Source organism: Ambystoma mexicanum, chromosome 4p (genome assembly GCF_040938575.1).
Source record: "Ambystoma mexicanum isolate Mex_15411 chromosome 4p, UKY_AmexF1_1, whole genome shotgun sequence".
Taxonomy (NCBI): domain Eukaryota; kingdom Metazoa; phylum Chordata; class Amphibia; order Caudata; family Ambystomatidae; genus Ambystoma; species Ambystoma mexicanum.
This window is the reverse complement of record NC_090927.1, coordinates 124,697,696-124,710,148: the sequence shown is the minus strand read 5'-3', so window position 1 is coordinate 124,710,148 and position 12,453 is coordinate 124,697,696. Positions and strand designations below refer to the sequence as shown.

At 45.5% G+C, this 12,453-nt stretch overlaps 1 protein-coding gene across 1 annotated transcript in view; it reads left to right on the top strand.

The window, feature by feature from the left end:
- The window catches only part of TMEM214 (transmembrane protein 214), a 656,291-nt gene that overhangs the window by 287,775 nt on the left and 356,063 nt on the right, over nt 1-12,453 (top strand). The window contains exons 9-10 of the mRNA XM_069605536.1: nt 3,463-3,604; nt 9,657-9,748. Of these exons, the coding sequence (XP_069461637.1) occupies nt 3,463-3,604; nt 9,657-9,748 (234 nt within the window). The remainder of the gene's footprint in view (nt 1-3,462; nt 3,605-9,656; nt 9,749-12,453) is intronic.

Sequence of the window (12,453 nt, the reverse complement as noted above, 5' to 3'; positions counted from 1 at the left end):
AGTCGCAAAAAGCCCAAGTTCCTGCGATTTGTAGTTCAGGGTCAGCACTGCCAGTGCAAGGCTCTGCCTTTCGGCCTGAAGTTGGCCTGAGGGTGTTTTACAGAGGGCCTGGCCCCGGTGGGGGCACATCTTCGTCTGCAAGGCACCCATGTATATCCCTACCTGGACTACTGGCTGCTGCGTGTCTGCTCGCAGTCCCTGGCAAGCGAGCACATGGCGAAGACTGTACGTCTGCTGACTGAGCTGGAGTTCTCAATAAACTATCCAAAGTCTTGCTTGAAGCCATCTCTGGACCATCTATTCCTAGGTGCATGTTCCTCGTTCAGTTGCACCTGGCGGGAGTCGAACACCATCATGGACTCACTCAACGAGAAACTGCGTTCTTGCCACAAGCGCGAGCTTCGCCAGGACCAGGTGGATCTGCTTTTCGACAAATGGGGACAACCCCAGATCCATATCTCTGCGTCGGCGGCAAACACCAAGTGCTAGAGGTTTGCCAGCAGGTGCCCTCAACCGAGGAGCTTTGGAGGCACATTCTTTTTCCCGTGGGAGGGATAGTTCCTATATGCTTCCCCCGCAACTCCCATTTCCACTACTCTTGCGTTTGATCAACACACTCTGACCATGCCACTGCAGGATATTCATCACCCAGGCGTGGCCGAGGCAGATCTGGTATGCAGCCTCAAAACGCCTGTCGTTGGCCCCATCAATTTAGTCTATCGCTGTCCCTGGACCTTTTCATCAGAAAAGAGTGGGGCGATTCTAGATCAAGACCCAGAGTCTCTGAACCTGAGGGCATGGCTCCTGCAGCCCTATAGTTTGGAGTTACGCTTTACCTGCAGAATGCAAGGACATCCTGACCAGGGCCAGAGCCTTGTCAATGTTGAAGTGCAATGGACATAATGGAAACTCCTCCGTGTGGTGCCAGACTCTGATTAACCCTCTGCATGTCACGCCTCCAAAACTTCTGCCATACTTGCTTTCCTTGGCCAAAGCAGGACTGGCTCACGCCTCTATCAAGGTGCATCTTGCGGCTATCTCCAGGTACACCGGCTCTCTGGAGGGACCTTCACTGTGGTCTCACAGGCTCGTCAAGGAGTTCCTTAAGGGGCTCTTCTGGACTTTCCCGCCGTTGAAGACTCCTATCCCGGCTTGAGAGCTCAATGTTGTGCTAACTTACCTCATGGGAGCACCCTTCAAACCTATGCATCAGGCTCCGCTCAAGTTTCTCTCGTGGAAGACCGCTTTCCTTGTGGCCATCACCTCGGCCTGTCGGGTTGCGGAGATTCAGGCCCTGTCTTGCAAGCAGCCTTACTTGTCTTTTGACACTTCAAGGGTGGCACTGTGTACACATACCACCTCTATGCAACTTAATGGAACTGCACCTCAACACAAACCTTTGGTGTTGCCTGTCTTTTTTTCAGAATCGCTCTTCTCCAGCAGAAAGGGCCTTGCATTCGCTGGGCGTTGCTTGTGTGTTGAAGTTCTATGTGGTATGAACCAAGACTTTTCGGGAAGACTTCTCAGTTGTTCGTCAACTTTGGACCTGTGAATCAAGGAAAGGCCTTGTTGAATGCGTCCATCTCCATGTGGCTCTCCGGCTGCAACATGCACGGTCATCGACTGGCTAGCATGCCACTGCCATGCCACCCGAGAGCCCACTCCACCAGAGCCATTGCAGAGATGACAGCGTTTCTCTCTGGTGTGCCCCTGCTCGACATCTGCATGGCTGCTACGTGGGGGTCCACGCACACCTTTGCGAGGTTCTACTGCATTGACGGGGATTCCAGGGAGGAGTGCTGAGTCGGTCAAGCGGTGGTACGCAACCCGTTTGAGGCGAGTCTGTTCCAGAGGTGAGTGTTAATTGCTGAGCTTTGCCGCCTCCTGTGGTTGTGTACATGTACTGCTGTGTAATAGTTATTCAAGAGCATGTGAATCCATGCCAGACCCCATGCTGGAGAAGGTTTAAGTTACTTATATGTAGCTATTGTTGTCCAGCATGGGTCTGGCATGGATTCACATGTGAACCCTCCCGCCTTCCCCTCTGTGGCTCTTCTTGGTTCATACTGCCACATTACGTGCTTACCAAATCTAAAGATGGCCACCAGGGGTGGAGTATAGGGAGAGGACTGTCATTGGATGGGGGCAGTATGACTCTGATGACAGTGAATGTTTTTTCTTTTACCGAGGATTCCCAGCCTGACTGGGAATATTCGTGAGCATGTGAATCCATGCCAGACCCATGCTGGAGAACAATAGTTACAGGTAAGTAACCTAAACATTATGGTTTTCTTAAATATTGTATTGTTTTGAACATCTTATTGGAATTGATGCACGTTTTTTTTCTTTTGGCATGCGTTGCATTGTATATACTTAAAAGCCCTGAGAGACCTGGGTGAAGGTCGAAACTCGTGTTGACTGTGGCTGTAGCCTCTTTGCAATTCACACACAGTTAATTAGGATAAAAGCCAATCTATTGTTTAACTCGGACACCTTGTTCTATTTAATGTCACTATTTACATTACGTGATCCAGCTGCATGTTGGTCGGGACATAATTGTGTATTTTATTGTAAGCTGTTTGGTCCATTGGGTTTTTATTCTCCGTCTGATCCAAAGCATCCTCTAATGCATTTGAGAGCTGCTTTCCCATTGAGGACATCTGCACATTTGTCGTCTGGGTTAATCTGCATATTTTCTGTGACCACACATTGATTTTCTTTGCAGAGCTGATGTTCCATTTGATCTGACTATTTCCAAAAACATGCTTGGCTATATTGTAACCTCCATGTAGTACTAACACATTTCCAAAGCAATTCATACTTTGGAATAATCAGCCTAGTCATAGGCCTGAAGGGGCTTTTTGACACATTTCTGTTCTCCAGCAGAGCATACTAATTAGATGACCCGATTTAAGGATATTGACATCTGGACTTAAGTGTGCTGTGCCCATATTTTGTATAGGTAATCCTGCCTGAAAGCCTGTCCATGAGTCTTACGCGATTTAAGGATGTAAGCAAAAGTACTCGCTGTAGTACTGTGTGCTTAGATCTTAATCCCAGCCAGTCTTGTGAAAGCCATACCAAAACATCTTTTCCACTTTCAGTGCTAATAAAATACTGGGAGTTGAAAGGGTGCAGTGATGCCTGTAAAGAGTGAAACCATCACATTGAAGGCATCCAAGGCAGAACAGCTTTCTTGAAATGTTAAGTATCTGTTCCTGCCCTATTAAATGCGTAGGACGTTCCTTGAGTAGGTTCTAAGGGAAGAGTCCAATAATACAGGAGTTAATATGGTGGGTAGTTTTTTTTAACTTTCCCCCATAGGATTGATTTTCTCAATCGGCTAATACAGGCCCTGTGCCACCATGACTAAGGTTAGTCTCCCCTTAAATGTGATTTGTGACTAAAAATGCTGAGTTTTCAGACGTAATACTTATTTTTTTTTGCATTTTGTGTTTGCAGCTTACAGGAACAGTTAAGACATTTCTATCCCAGGTTGAAGGTTTTAGCATTTGGTGGGCAACCAGAGACAACACTACACACCTACTTTCCCTCCTTCCTTTCACGGGCTACACCAAACTGCCCCAAAGACATGAAAAAAGAGGTAAGTTATTGAGGCGTATGTTGTGGTATGTCTCTTCCATACATGCATCCTGAAGACTTATTTAAAAGTAGGAGATATTGTGATTTAAGAGGAGAGGCACAACAGTGATACCCTTGTGATCAGAGCCTTGCTGAAGAAGCCCTGTTATGTTTGCCTTCTTGTGCTCTTGGTTTCTGTACCCAATGTTCTAGGGTATTGGGGCTATGAGTGAGGCCCTGCCTAGTGTGACATAGATTTAACCCCTGGACGAAAATCCCTCCATCAAATGTTAATTAACAGTTTTCCAATAAGTGAACAATCCTATGGGTTGTGCAATGAAGGTTTACATTATGCTGTGATAAAAACAGCAACACAAAAACATTAAATAAATGCCTCTGTTAACATGCTGGGACAGGAATAAGTAAAGAATGCCATAAGTGTATCCAAATCTCCAGGGAAGTGCCGCAGTGGTCCTTGTATGTACAATTGACACCAGATTTTCTGTTATTTATTTTTGACACTTGGAGAGATGCAAACATTTCATCCCCCAGCTTCTATGGGTTACTTGGGAGAACCCATAAAAAAGTTGTCTTTCGAAATTATGTCCGTAGGCAACAATGCAAGCATTGTGTTCTTTTGAGAATTTCTGTCTAGCGAATAATCTACAGAAAATGAGGTTTGACTGTGCTGAATGCTGGAGTCAGTTGGCAAACATGTCAAGGCATGTGGTAGAACCGTCACATTTCACTTTTAAATTCCAGGGTTCCTAAGAACCAATGTTTTCAGCACGACCATTCATTCCTGGATGGTGGGTTTGGGGGCGGTTATGTGATGTGGCCAACTAGGGATGAGTGGTCACTCTCAGATAGGCTTCAGAGATCCAGAGACCTAAATCCTAAACGTTCTAAAAGTATGAGATTTATTGGTAGGCTGATCAGTTGTAGTAATCTTATTAAAGCTACATCCATGTTGACACCTCTGTTTTTGTGAGAAAAAAAGAAATTGGAGCCCAATCACTAAATGTTGGCTACTGTGCAGCATGCACACTTACAGCCAATACCAAGCTGTTATCATGGGCAAGTGCCTTATTTATTCTCAAGCACCCAGGTCATTTTGAGAATAAATGGGGTTCACATATCTGTTCCCAGAGCTCTGTAAAAAGAATTACACCACTGCCTAGACTGCTCTAGTAGGTAGTTTGGCCAGCAGTCATGTTGCTGTTCCAAGGAGGAATAGACACGAATTTCCATGTTTTCAAATGTTCTAGATGCAACACAATTTGTTGTCAGGGCAGTGATCTAATGCTCTATTGTTTGAATGACAAGCCCGCTTGGGGGACATCTGTGACTTACCAATGCATAGGATGCAATTTATTGGGTGAGAAATGCCATTTGGGGGTTCAGTTTGCTAACTTTAGTAGTGCCTTAACAATGTTCCTGACTTTTAAGAGCCTGGACCTATTTTTGTCAATTGGGAGACCTGGAATAAGTATAATGGAAACTGCACCTTCATTTTTGATGAGATACTAATATGATACTATAAAGTGCCCTTTGTTTGTCCCTTGGTGAATTTCACCCTGAAAGTATCTCTTAAAAGATAGTTTTCACTCTTTTATTAAGGCTGCATGACACTAAAACGCTTGTTACCGTGTTCGTAGCCTCTTGCTCCTTGCTAAGGACCCAACAGCTACCAAGTGTTTTGTTATCCCTGCCCATTTTCATTTGAGCACTTACTGTGTTTTTGTGTGGAACAGTCATTTTTGCATTTCTGCTTACATGAAGTATGGATGAGTCTCTGACACCTCAAGCCACGCTTTGTGGGAGTGCCTGTTTAGAGTTTGGCTGGTCAATCTTCGTTGCATGGTTGCCAAAACATTTACCTTTTCTGAGAACATTTCAGAACCGTTGGTCCAATTTCAAAGGCTTCACTCTTCAAATGCTTCAATCTTCAAACAAATACCGTTTTTGTTGCTTGTGATCAAAGTACAATAGCATACCAAGTAAAATTAGAACATACATCTATATTTAGGGGTATTTTCCATTTGAAATGTTAAGATAAACCTCTTACCAGGTTCTTCACTGTACGTTTGACTGGGTGATTATTTGGGATATTGTTTCCTTGGCCCAGACTCAAATTGGTAGTGTGGATATTCGCGCCATGCAAAGTTTGGAATGGAAAGGCTGGTAAACTGATACAGGAAACACTTTACCAAAAGCAATACAGGAATATCTTCACCATATATTTGTAGACCTATATTCTTTTTCAAAGGCTGTGCAAAAGATCTGCAATTTTTAAACACTAAAAAAAACAACGGCGCACAGCCAATCAGGTGGCTGGAACAGCAGCAGAGAATACTGTGTCCCTCCCGCTGTTTCTAGCCACCTGAGGTACTTCCCCTGGAGGTGCCTTTTTTAAATATAAAATATGGAGAGGCAACAGGGAGTTTGTTTGGGGGGTGGTGAGGCATCAGAAGAGGCTCCCTGTTGCCACCCCACCCCTCCAAAACAAACAAGCCCTTCCTCACCCCATAATCCCCAACCCCCTCCCCACTTACCTGCTGGAGCTTTGTGCTCTGGTTGCAGTGCTCCTCTTGTTCCTGGCCGCCAAAGAAATAGAAAAGGGACTTTGTCCCTTTTTTCAATTGTGGCAGGCATCTTTTTTCCCCTCTGGAAATTTGCATCACTCAATGGGAGCAGCCAATCTCCTGATGAAAAAAACTATTTGCAAACCCTGGGGTGCGAATAGCAATCATGCCGCAGCAGGAGGGGGACTTGTGTACATGGACGGTAACAGCTCTCGCTGAGGCAGTTACCAGCCATTTACGCACCCCTCATGGGGCGTCATTGCTACATTAAACAATAGGTCCTAAATATTTTCCAGTCAAAACTGGACTTTTGGAGGGACACACAAGCCCATTTAACAATTACATCCCCTAGCCACAGAACAAAATACCCAGAAGAGCATGGTGGTGTAGAACACCATTGAAGATATCGATCACTGAAGAAAACTCACCATGCTGACCTGAAGATCGCAGCTGGATCTAACTTCAGCAGCTAGAAGAGTTTGGTTGGAAACAGATGGGCAGATGTCCGCAACAGAGCTCCTTAACAGACCAACTGAACACAGATCCCAATGGGAGTCTGAAGACCCCAAGGGAAGAGGTACTAACAAATCTGCACCTTGAGAGCAATGAGATTGCAGATGTTCTTGTAGCAGGAGCTGTCGCAGTCGTTCACCGGATGGGCAGCGGAGCAATAAATGATCCCACATTCTGAGGAACGCCAAAGGTTAAGGTGCTGCTAGGATCCCTAGTACCCCAAAGGAGGAGGAAAGCAGAACAAAGGCTTAGAAAATCTTGAGCGAAGAAGCCTGCAGAGCGGTGTCCTAAATTTGGAGCCAGAGAGTGTACCCTAGCCCAGAGTAACTCAACCTAAACCTTTGTGGGATATACAAAAAGCCATTGTAGTAGATTCATATTGAAGAAAGCCCAATTGTGACTCTAGTCAAGGCCACAGCTTGCCAGCCTGGACGAAAGAAGTCTGGAAAAGCCACTGCAGGTTTCCATCTTAGAGGAGCAATACCATAGTCTTACTGGCCAGGCCTCGAACAAACTGTACAGCAGCAGCCGCCAAACCCGATCGCTCCAAGGATGCAGTGCTGCCATGCCAGGGACTGCCAGCAGAGGAGTAATCTAAAGTACAGAGGTGGCCATCCAACTGGTCCTGGCTGATCAAGTGCAAGGGGTGCTACACAGGTACTTTCTGGTCACATGAAAAACGGAGTCTGCTGTCTTATTTGTGTTTTCAGAGATGCAGCTGCAGTTCTCCCTGAAGTCCTTTGTCCTGGATCTTCGGGATTGAATCCCAGCATCTGACAAAGTAGTAGTGCAGCGTGCCAATTTGTATCACTAAGGTCTGACCCGAACCTTCAATCATGTAGCCATGCACCATTTGAACTTTAGGATGCCAGACACTCTGTGTTGGTAGCCACATCCATTCATCCACGGGCATTTGTGAATACAGGGTTGTGGCTTCTGTGAGAATCCTAGGCATCCTAACCTCAGGTATTCTCTAGCATATCCACACTTGCCTGATGGATATTGTCATTCATGGTTGCCACACACAAAGGGCAACCAAGTAAAGTTATATGGTTACTGAATTTGAATAAATTCAATCCGCCATTGCAACATTTGTTCTATGGAGCAAGAAAGACTCCTTGTATGGTCGGGGCCTTAAGGGTCTCCAGAGGCACAATCAGCTGGGTCCCCATTAAGAGCCAGATCTGGACTAGCTGGGGACAAATTTTCTGTGACAAGCAAAGTTTCAGGAGACTCTCCAAGGGGCAAAAAGAACACCTCCCGTGGCAATAGACTCCCATATACGTTGTAATTGAAGAGTAACGGTCTTGGAATCATTCTGAACATACATCCGGGGTCTAAAACCTACTGTTTTCCATATGTGATAGAATAAACTCTAATGATCCCTCACAGTTGACTACGCTGCCAAGGGCTAATGGGAGTTGTGCCCAAATCATCTGGAGCCTAACTGTACAGACCCCGGGATGCTTGATTACAGCGCGGGTAGCAACTGATCTGTCCTTTTTAGATCCAGATCTCATGGGCTCTAAAATATAATATACAAATCTTTGCACGAAAAGAGGATGTGTAGTTATACAATATTTTAAAGCAGAAACAGGTGATTGCATTCCATTTATTATGTTATTTCTTGAGCACAGACCTAGTTTTGGGATGCAACAGAGTGCTTTAGAAGTCATAGGGGAAAAGTGCACAGCACGGAAAGCAGAGATACAAGGAAGCTAACAATGGGAGAGGGGATTAGTGGGCAATTTGGCAGCAAGGGATCTAAATGCAACCAGGGGAGGAAACTAGGGGGCGCAGATCACCCAGTCTAGGCTTTGGGGAAGAGCCATTCCTTGAAGAGTAAGGTTGTCCGTTCCTTCCTGAAATGGAGACTCAAGGGGCCAGTCTGGTGTTGACGGGAAAGAAGTTTAGTTAATGGTTTAGACAGAGAAGGCCTGTCTTCTGTGTGTTTGTTTTTTTTATCCTTCTTGCACTGGTGGAGTTTAAGTCTGCACATGTCCTTCTGGTAATCACAGGCCTCTGAAGATGCTGAGCTTCTCAGCGAGGTAGCTTGGGGATTTGAGGGTGACTGCCTTGTAGGTGATGCAGAAGGATACATGCCTGGAGCGGAAGCCAGTGCTGTTCAAGGGTCGGGGTGATGTGGTTGAATTTGCAGAGTTCAGAGTTGTGCTGTAGCGTGTAGGACACCTCTTGGGGGTGTCTGGCTAGTCACCAGGAGCCTTCCAGAATGGAAGTGGGAGTGGACCAAGGTATCGACAGCAGATCTGAAGTTGTTTTCTGAGATGAGAGAAAGTTGTTCCAAGTGGTTTGTGTATTCCCTGTGCTAAGCTTCTGACGTTACTTGTGGGGTTATGCTTTCTAGACTTCCCTTTTATGAAAATCCAGTTTGCGCTGTGACCTTGCTTGGAGGGGGATAGCCTGCGCTCACACTTTTGTATTGAGCTATATGCAAATATCAAAACACCAAATAAATGTTGCTTTTAAAACCTAGTTGTATTATTAGTGTATCTTAAAAGGGTCCCTTTTTTATGGTTACACTAGTGGTAACTCATCTTAAATACAACATCCAGTTGGTGATGTGGGAGTTGCATACCTCTCGATTCAAATGTAGCAGTACAGGCTATCCAACCCTTTAACCCCTTAAGTGCCAAGGGCGAGGTATCTCGTCCTTGGCACTTAAGGGATAAATGAAAGCAAAAACGTTAGAAGGCATTGAATGGCAAAATACCGAAATCACCAAAAAAGGCCTTGGCACTGGGGGGGAACCCATGGCAGTGTGGTAAAGATCATACTGTGTGGTTACGAACTTCTCGCCTTCTGAATGCGGACTGCACTTAAGAGGGTCCATTTTGTATTTGTTGGTGATACCATATGAAGCAGCCTTTTAAAAATTATTGAAACAGATACCTTTGTTTTTATTGGACCCACCCCTTTTTCATTTATTTAAAATACCTTGACCTTTTTATCATTTAGCTTCTGAATTGCTTGACTGAGTGCCTGAACATGGACCCCTTGAGCTTCAGTGTTTGGCGGCAACTATATACAAAACACCTTTCACAGTCTGGGTAAGTATGAACCAGTTTTATGTTGTATGACCTTTATTAAATATTTGGTTGTGGCTTTTCTGTAAAGAAATGTTGTGTTTTTGCTTGATTATTCACAAGTCCTTTAGGTTAGGTTAAAGGAGTGACATTTGTGAGGGGTGGTTTTTCTTGCTCTTCCTAAAGACCTCATCAGTTGGCACTGTCTTACGTTCTCATCGTTATGGACTATTCACCGCCAGTTCAATATTGCAATTCCTCATTAAAAAGATGCTTTGCTTCCCTTCAGCATTTCCTTTCTCATGTTTCATGCATGACTACCTTGGTTTCTGTACTTGACCTTATGAGCTGGGGTCTTAGTTGTTCACCAACTTCATTCTCTTGCAACATTATATATGAAAAAAAATATTTATATATAAACACAGGCTTTGGAACTCGGCTAAGATGATGTCCCAAACAATCCATGTGCAGTATTTGTCCTTTAACTCTGGGGTCTGTTACTACTTTGTTGCTTTTACATGACCTCACTGCCAAAACTCAGGCTTGAGAATGTGTTCACCCCCATTGTCTTGACGGATCACTGCGCAGTATTCAGCCTGGCTATGGGAACTTCGTTTTGTATCTGTGTGCTTCTTTGCAAGGGCCTAGCTGACATTCTCGGTTAAGGAACTGAAGTTTCTATGCTTTAGAGATGGCTCAATGGGTCTTGAGGCCTACTTGTTTTGTCCATTCAATTGGTGTAAGAATTCACGGTTATCTGCAATCATTGGGAGTGCCCCTTCTGGGTTCCCTGACTAATGTTAAATGCTATTATACTTGTTAAGGCTACGTGGTTATACTCCGATATAAGGCCTGCACCTTATAACTTACTTGCGTCTCAGGGGTACTGCTTGTTGTGCAAGGCATAAATAAGCAGTTTTGCATAGAAATTTGCTATGCAATTCTATCAGTTTGTTAATCAAATGGACACTTGTGTAGCAAATATAGCTATTTAAGTTACCCTCTTCAATGAAAGCACACATTGCCCTGCATTCCTCTTCCCACTCTGTGCTCTCTTCCCCCCCTCTTTTCTCTGTTCACTTCAACTCCTAATGGAGAGAAAGTACAGCAGTAATCCTCTCCTCCACCCTTAAGTGCTCAGGCATGTGTGGGAGTGCTACGCAAGAATTATTTTTTCTGTTTGAAATAATTGCAAACCAGAAATAATCATGATCCTACTTTGATTAAGCTTGTTATATGCTGTCTGGCAAAGACCAGTATGTGTCAACACTATGTCTTTTAAAAGACAGTCATGCAATTCCATTCCTATCATGTAGGTTGTTACATAATGCATGATTAGAGTATTGATACTGTAAAACACTGCATCATTTTGATGCTTTACAATACAATGTAGGTTAGTGTATCGAAATTTCATGGTGTCAACTATTTTTCATTTTGTTGGGGAAGATGCATCTATTGACAAGTGAATGCTTTTGAAAATGTACATGATCACATGATCGAATGCTTTTGATGGCAAACCTAGTTCTGTAACCTGCAGGTTGCATAAATCTTGTAACTGGTGCTCAACCCATGCGAAAACCCATACTCCTTGACATTCTATATTCTCCAGCATGCGGTCTGGCATGGATTCACATGCTCATGAATATTCCCCGTTGTCAGGGTGGGAATCCTCGGTAAAGAAAAAATCCGTATCAGTTTCGTTTCTGATCTGTCTTTCTTAGTAGTAACCGATCACTGATCTCTGGGTCATACTGCCCCCAACCAATGACTGCCCTCTCCCTAAGCCCCGCCTCTGGCAGCCATCCTCAGATTTTTTACCGCACGCTCAAGTGTTGGGAGTCCTCGTGTTTAGCTCTCGAGTTTTTTTACTGCGTTTTCACGTTTTTCAGGAGATTTTCACATTTTTTCGGTTTAATCGAGTCTCAAGGTCCACTGTTTCTACTTCCGATAACGGGGACCCGTTTCGGAATTCTTCTACGCCCCTCAAGGGTGTAGTTTTCGTCGAGTTTATACTTCTTGGAGGATTCCGGAAGATCTGCCGCCTACCTCAACGGACATAGCCAAGCACAAGGGAAGCTTGACGCCCGGATCCAAGCTGTTCAGGTGCTGCCCTGGATGCAGATTACCGAACGTTTTCAAGGAGGACGAGCATTCGCAATGTCTCTACTGCCTTCATGAGGACAATACGCACGTGAAGAAAGACTGTGCGTTCTGCAAGAACCTTTCGGAACGGACCAAACGAGACCGTTGTTCCCGCCTCGCCGCCTGGCTGGAGAAGGGCACAGCAGGTGAGAAGTCGAAGAAGTCTGAGCGGGCTTTTAAGTCCTATGAGGGCGCCCCGGCGACGGGGGCCCAACAGAAGGCCAAGCACTGCGAGTCCACGGGCACCGGGAGTGCCGAAAGGTCGCTCTCTTCGGTTGCCAAGCAGGGCGCAACTTCCCTGGCACGTTCGACCAGAAGCCAGCGCTCTGGTTTGGGGAAGAGGAAGTCCGAGAACCCGGGTAGGCCGCTGGAGCGGACCCGGTCGATCTCGAAGGGGGAGCGAGGCACTGACCCTCCCGCCAAGGCGAAGGCCCAGGACGCACCTAAGGTGGTGAGGGCTTTGATCCACCCAGCAAAGGCCTCTACCGAAGTGGTCGCTGCGACCCTGGCGAAGCCGGCTGAGACTACGCCTGTGGAAACGCCCTCCGGGCCCAGAGTATCCCTGCCACCGCAGAGGGATTCCTCTT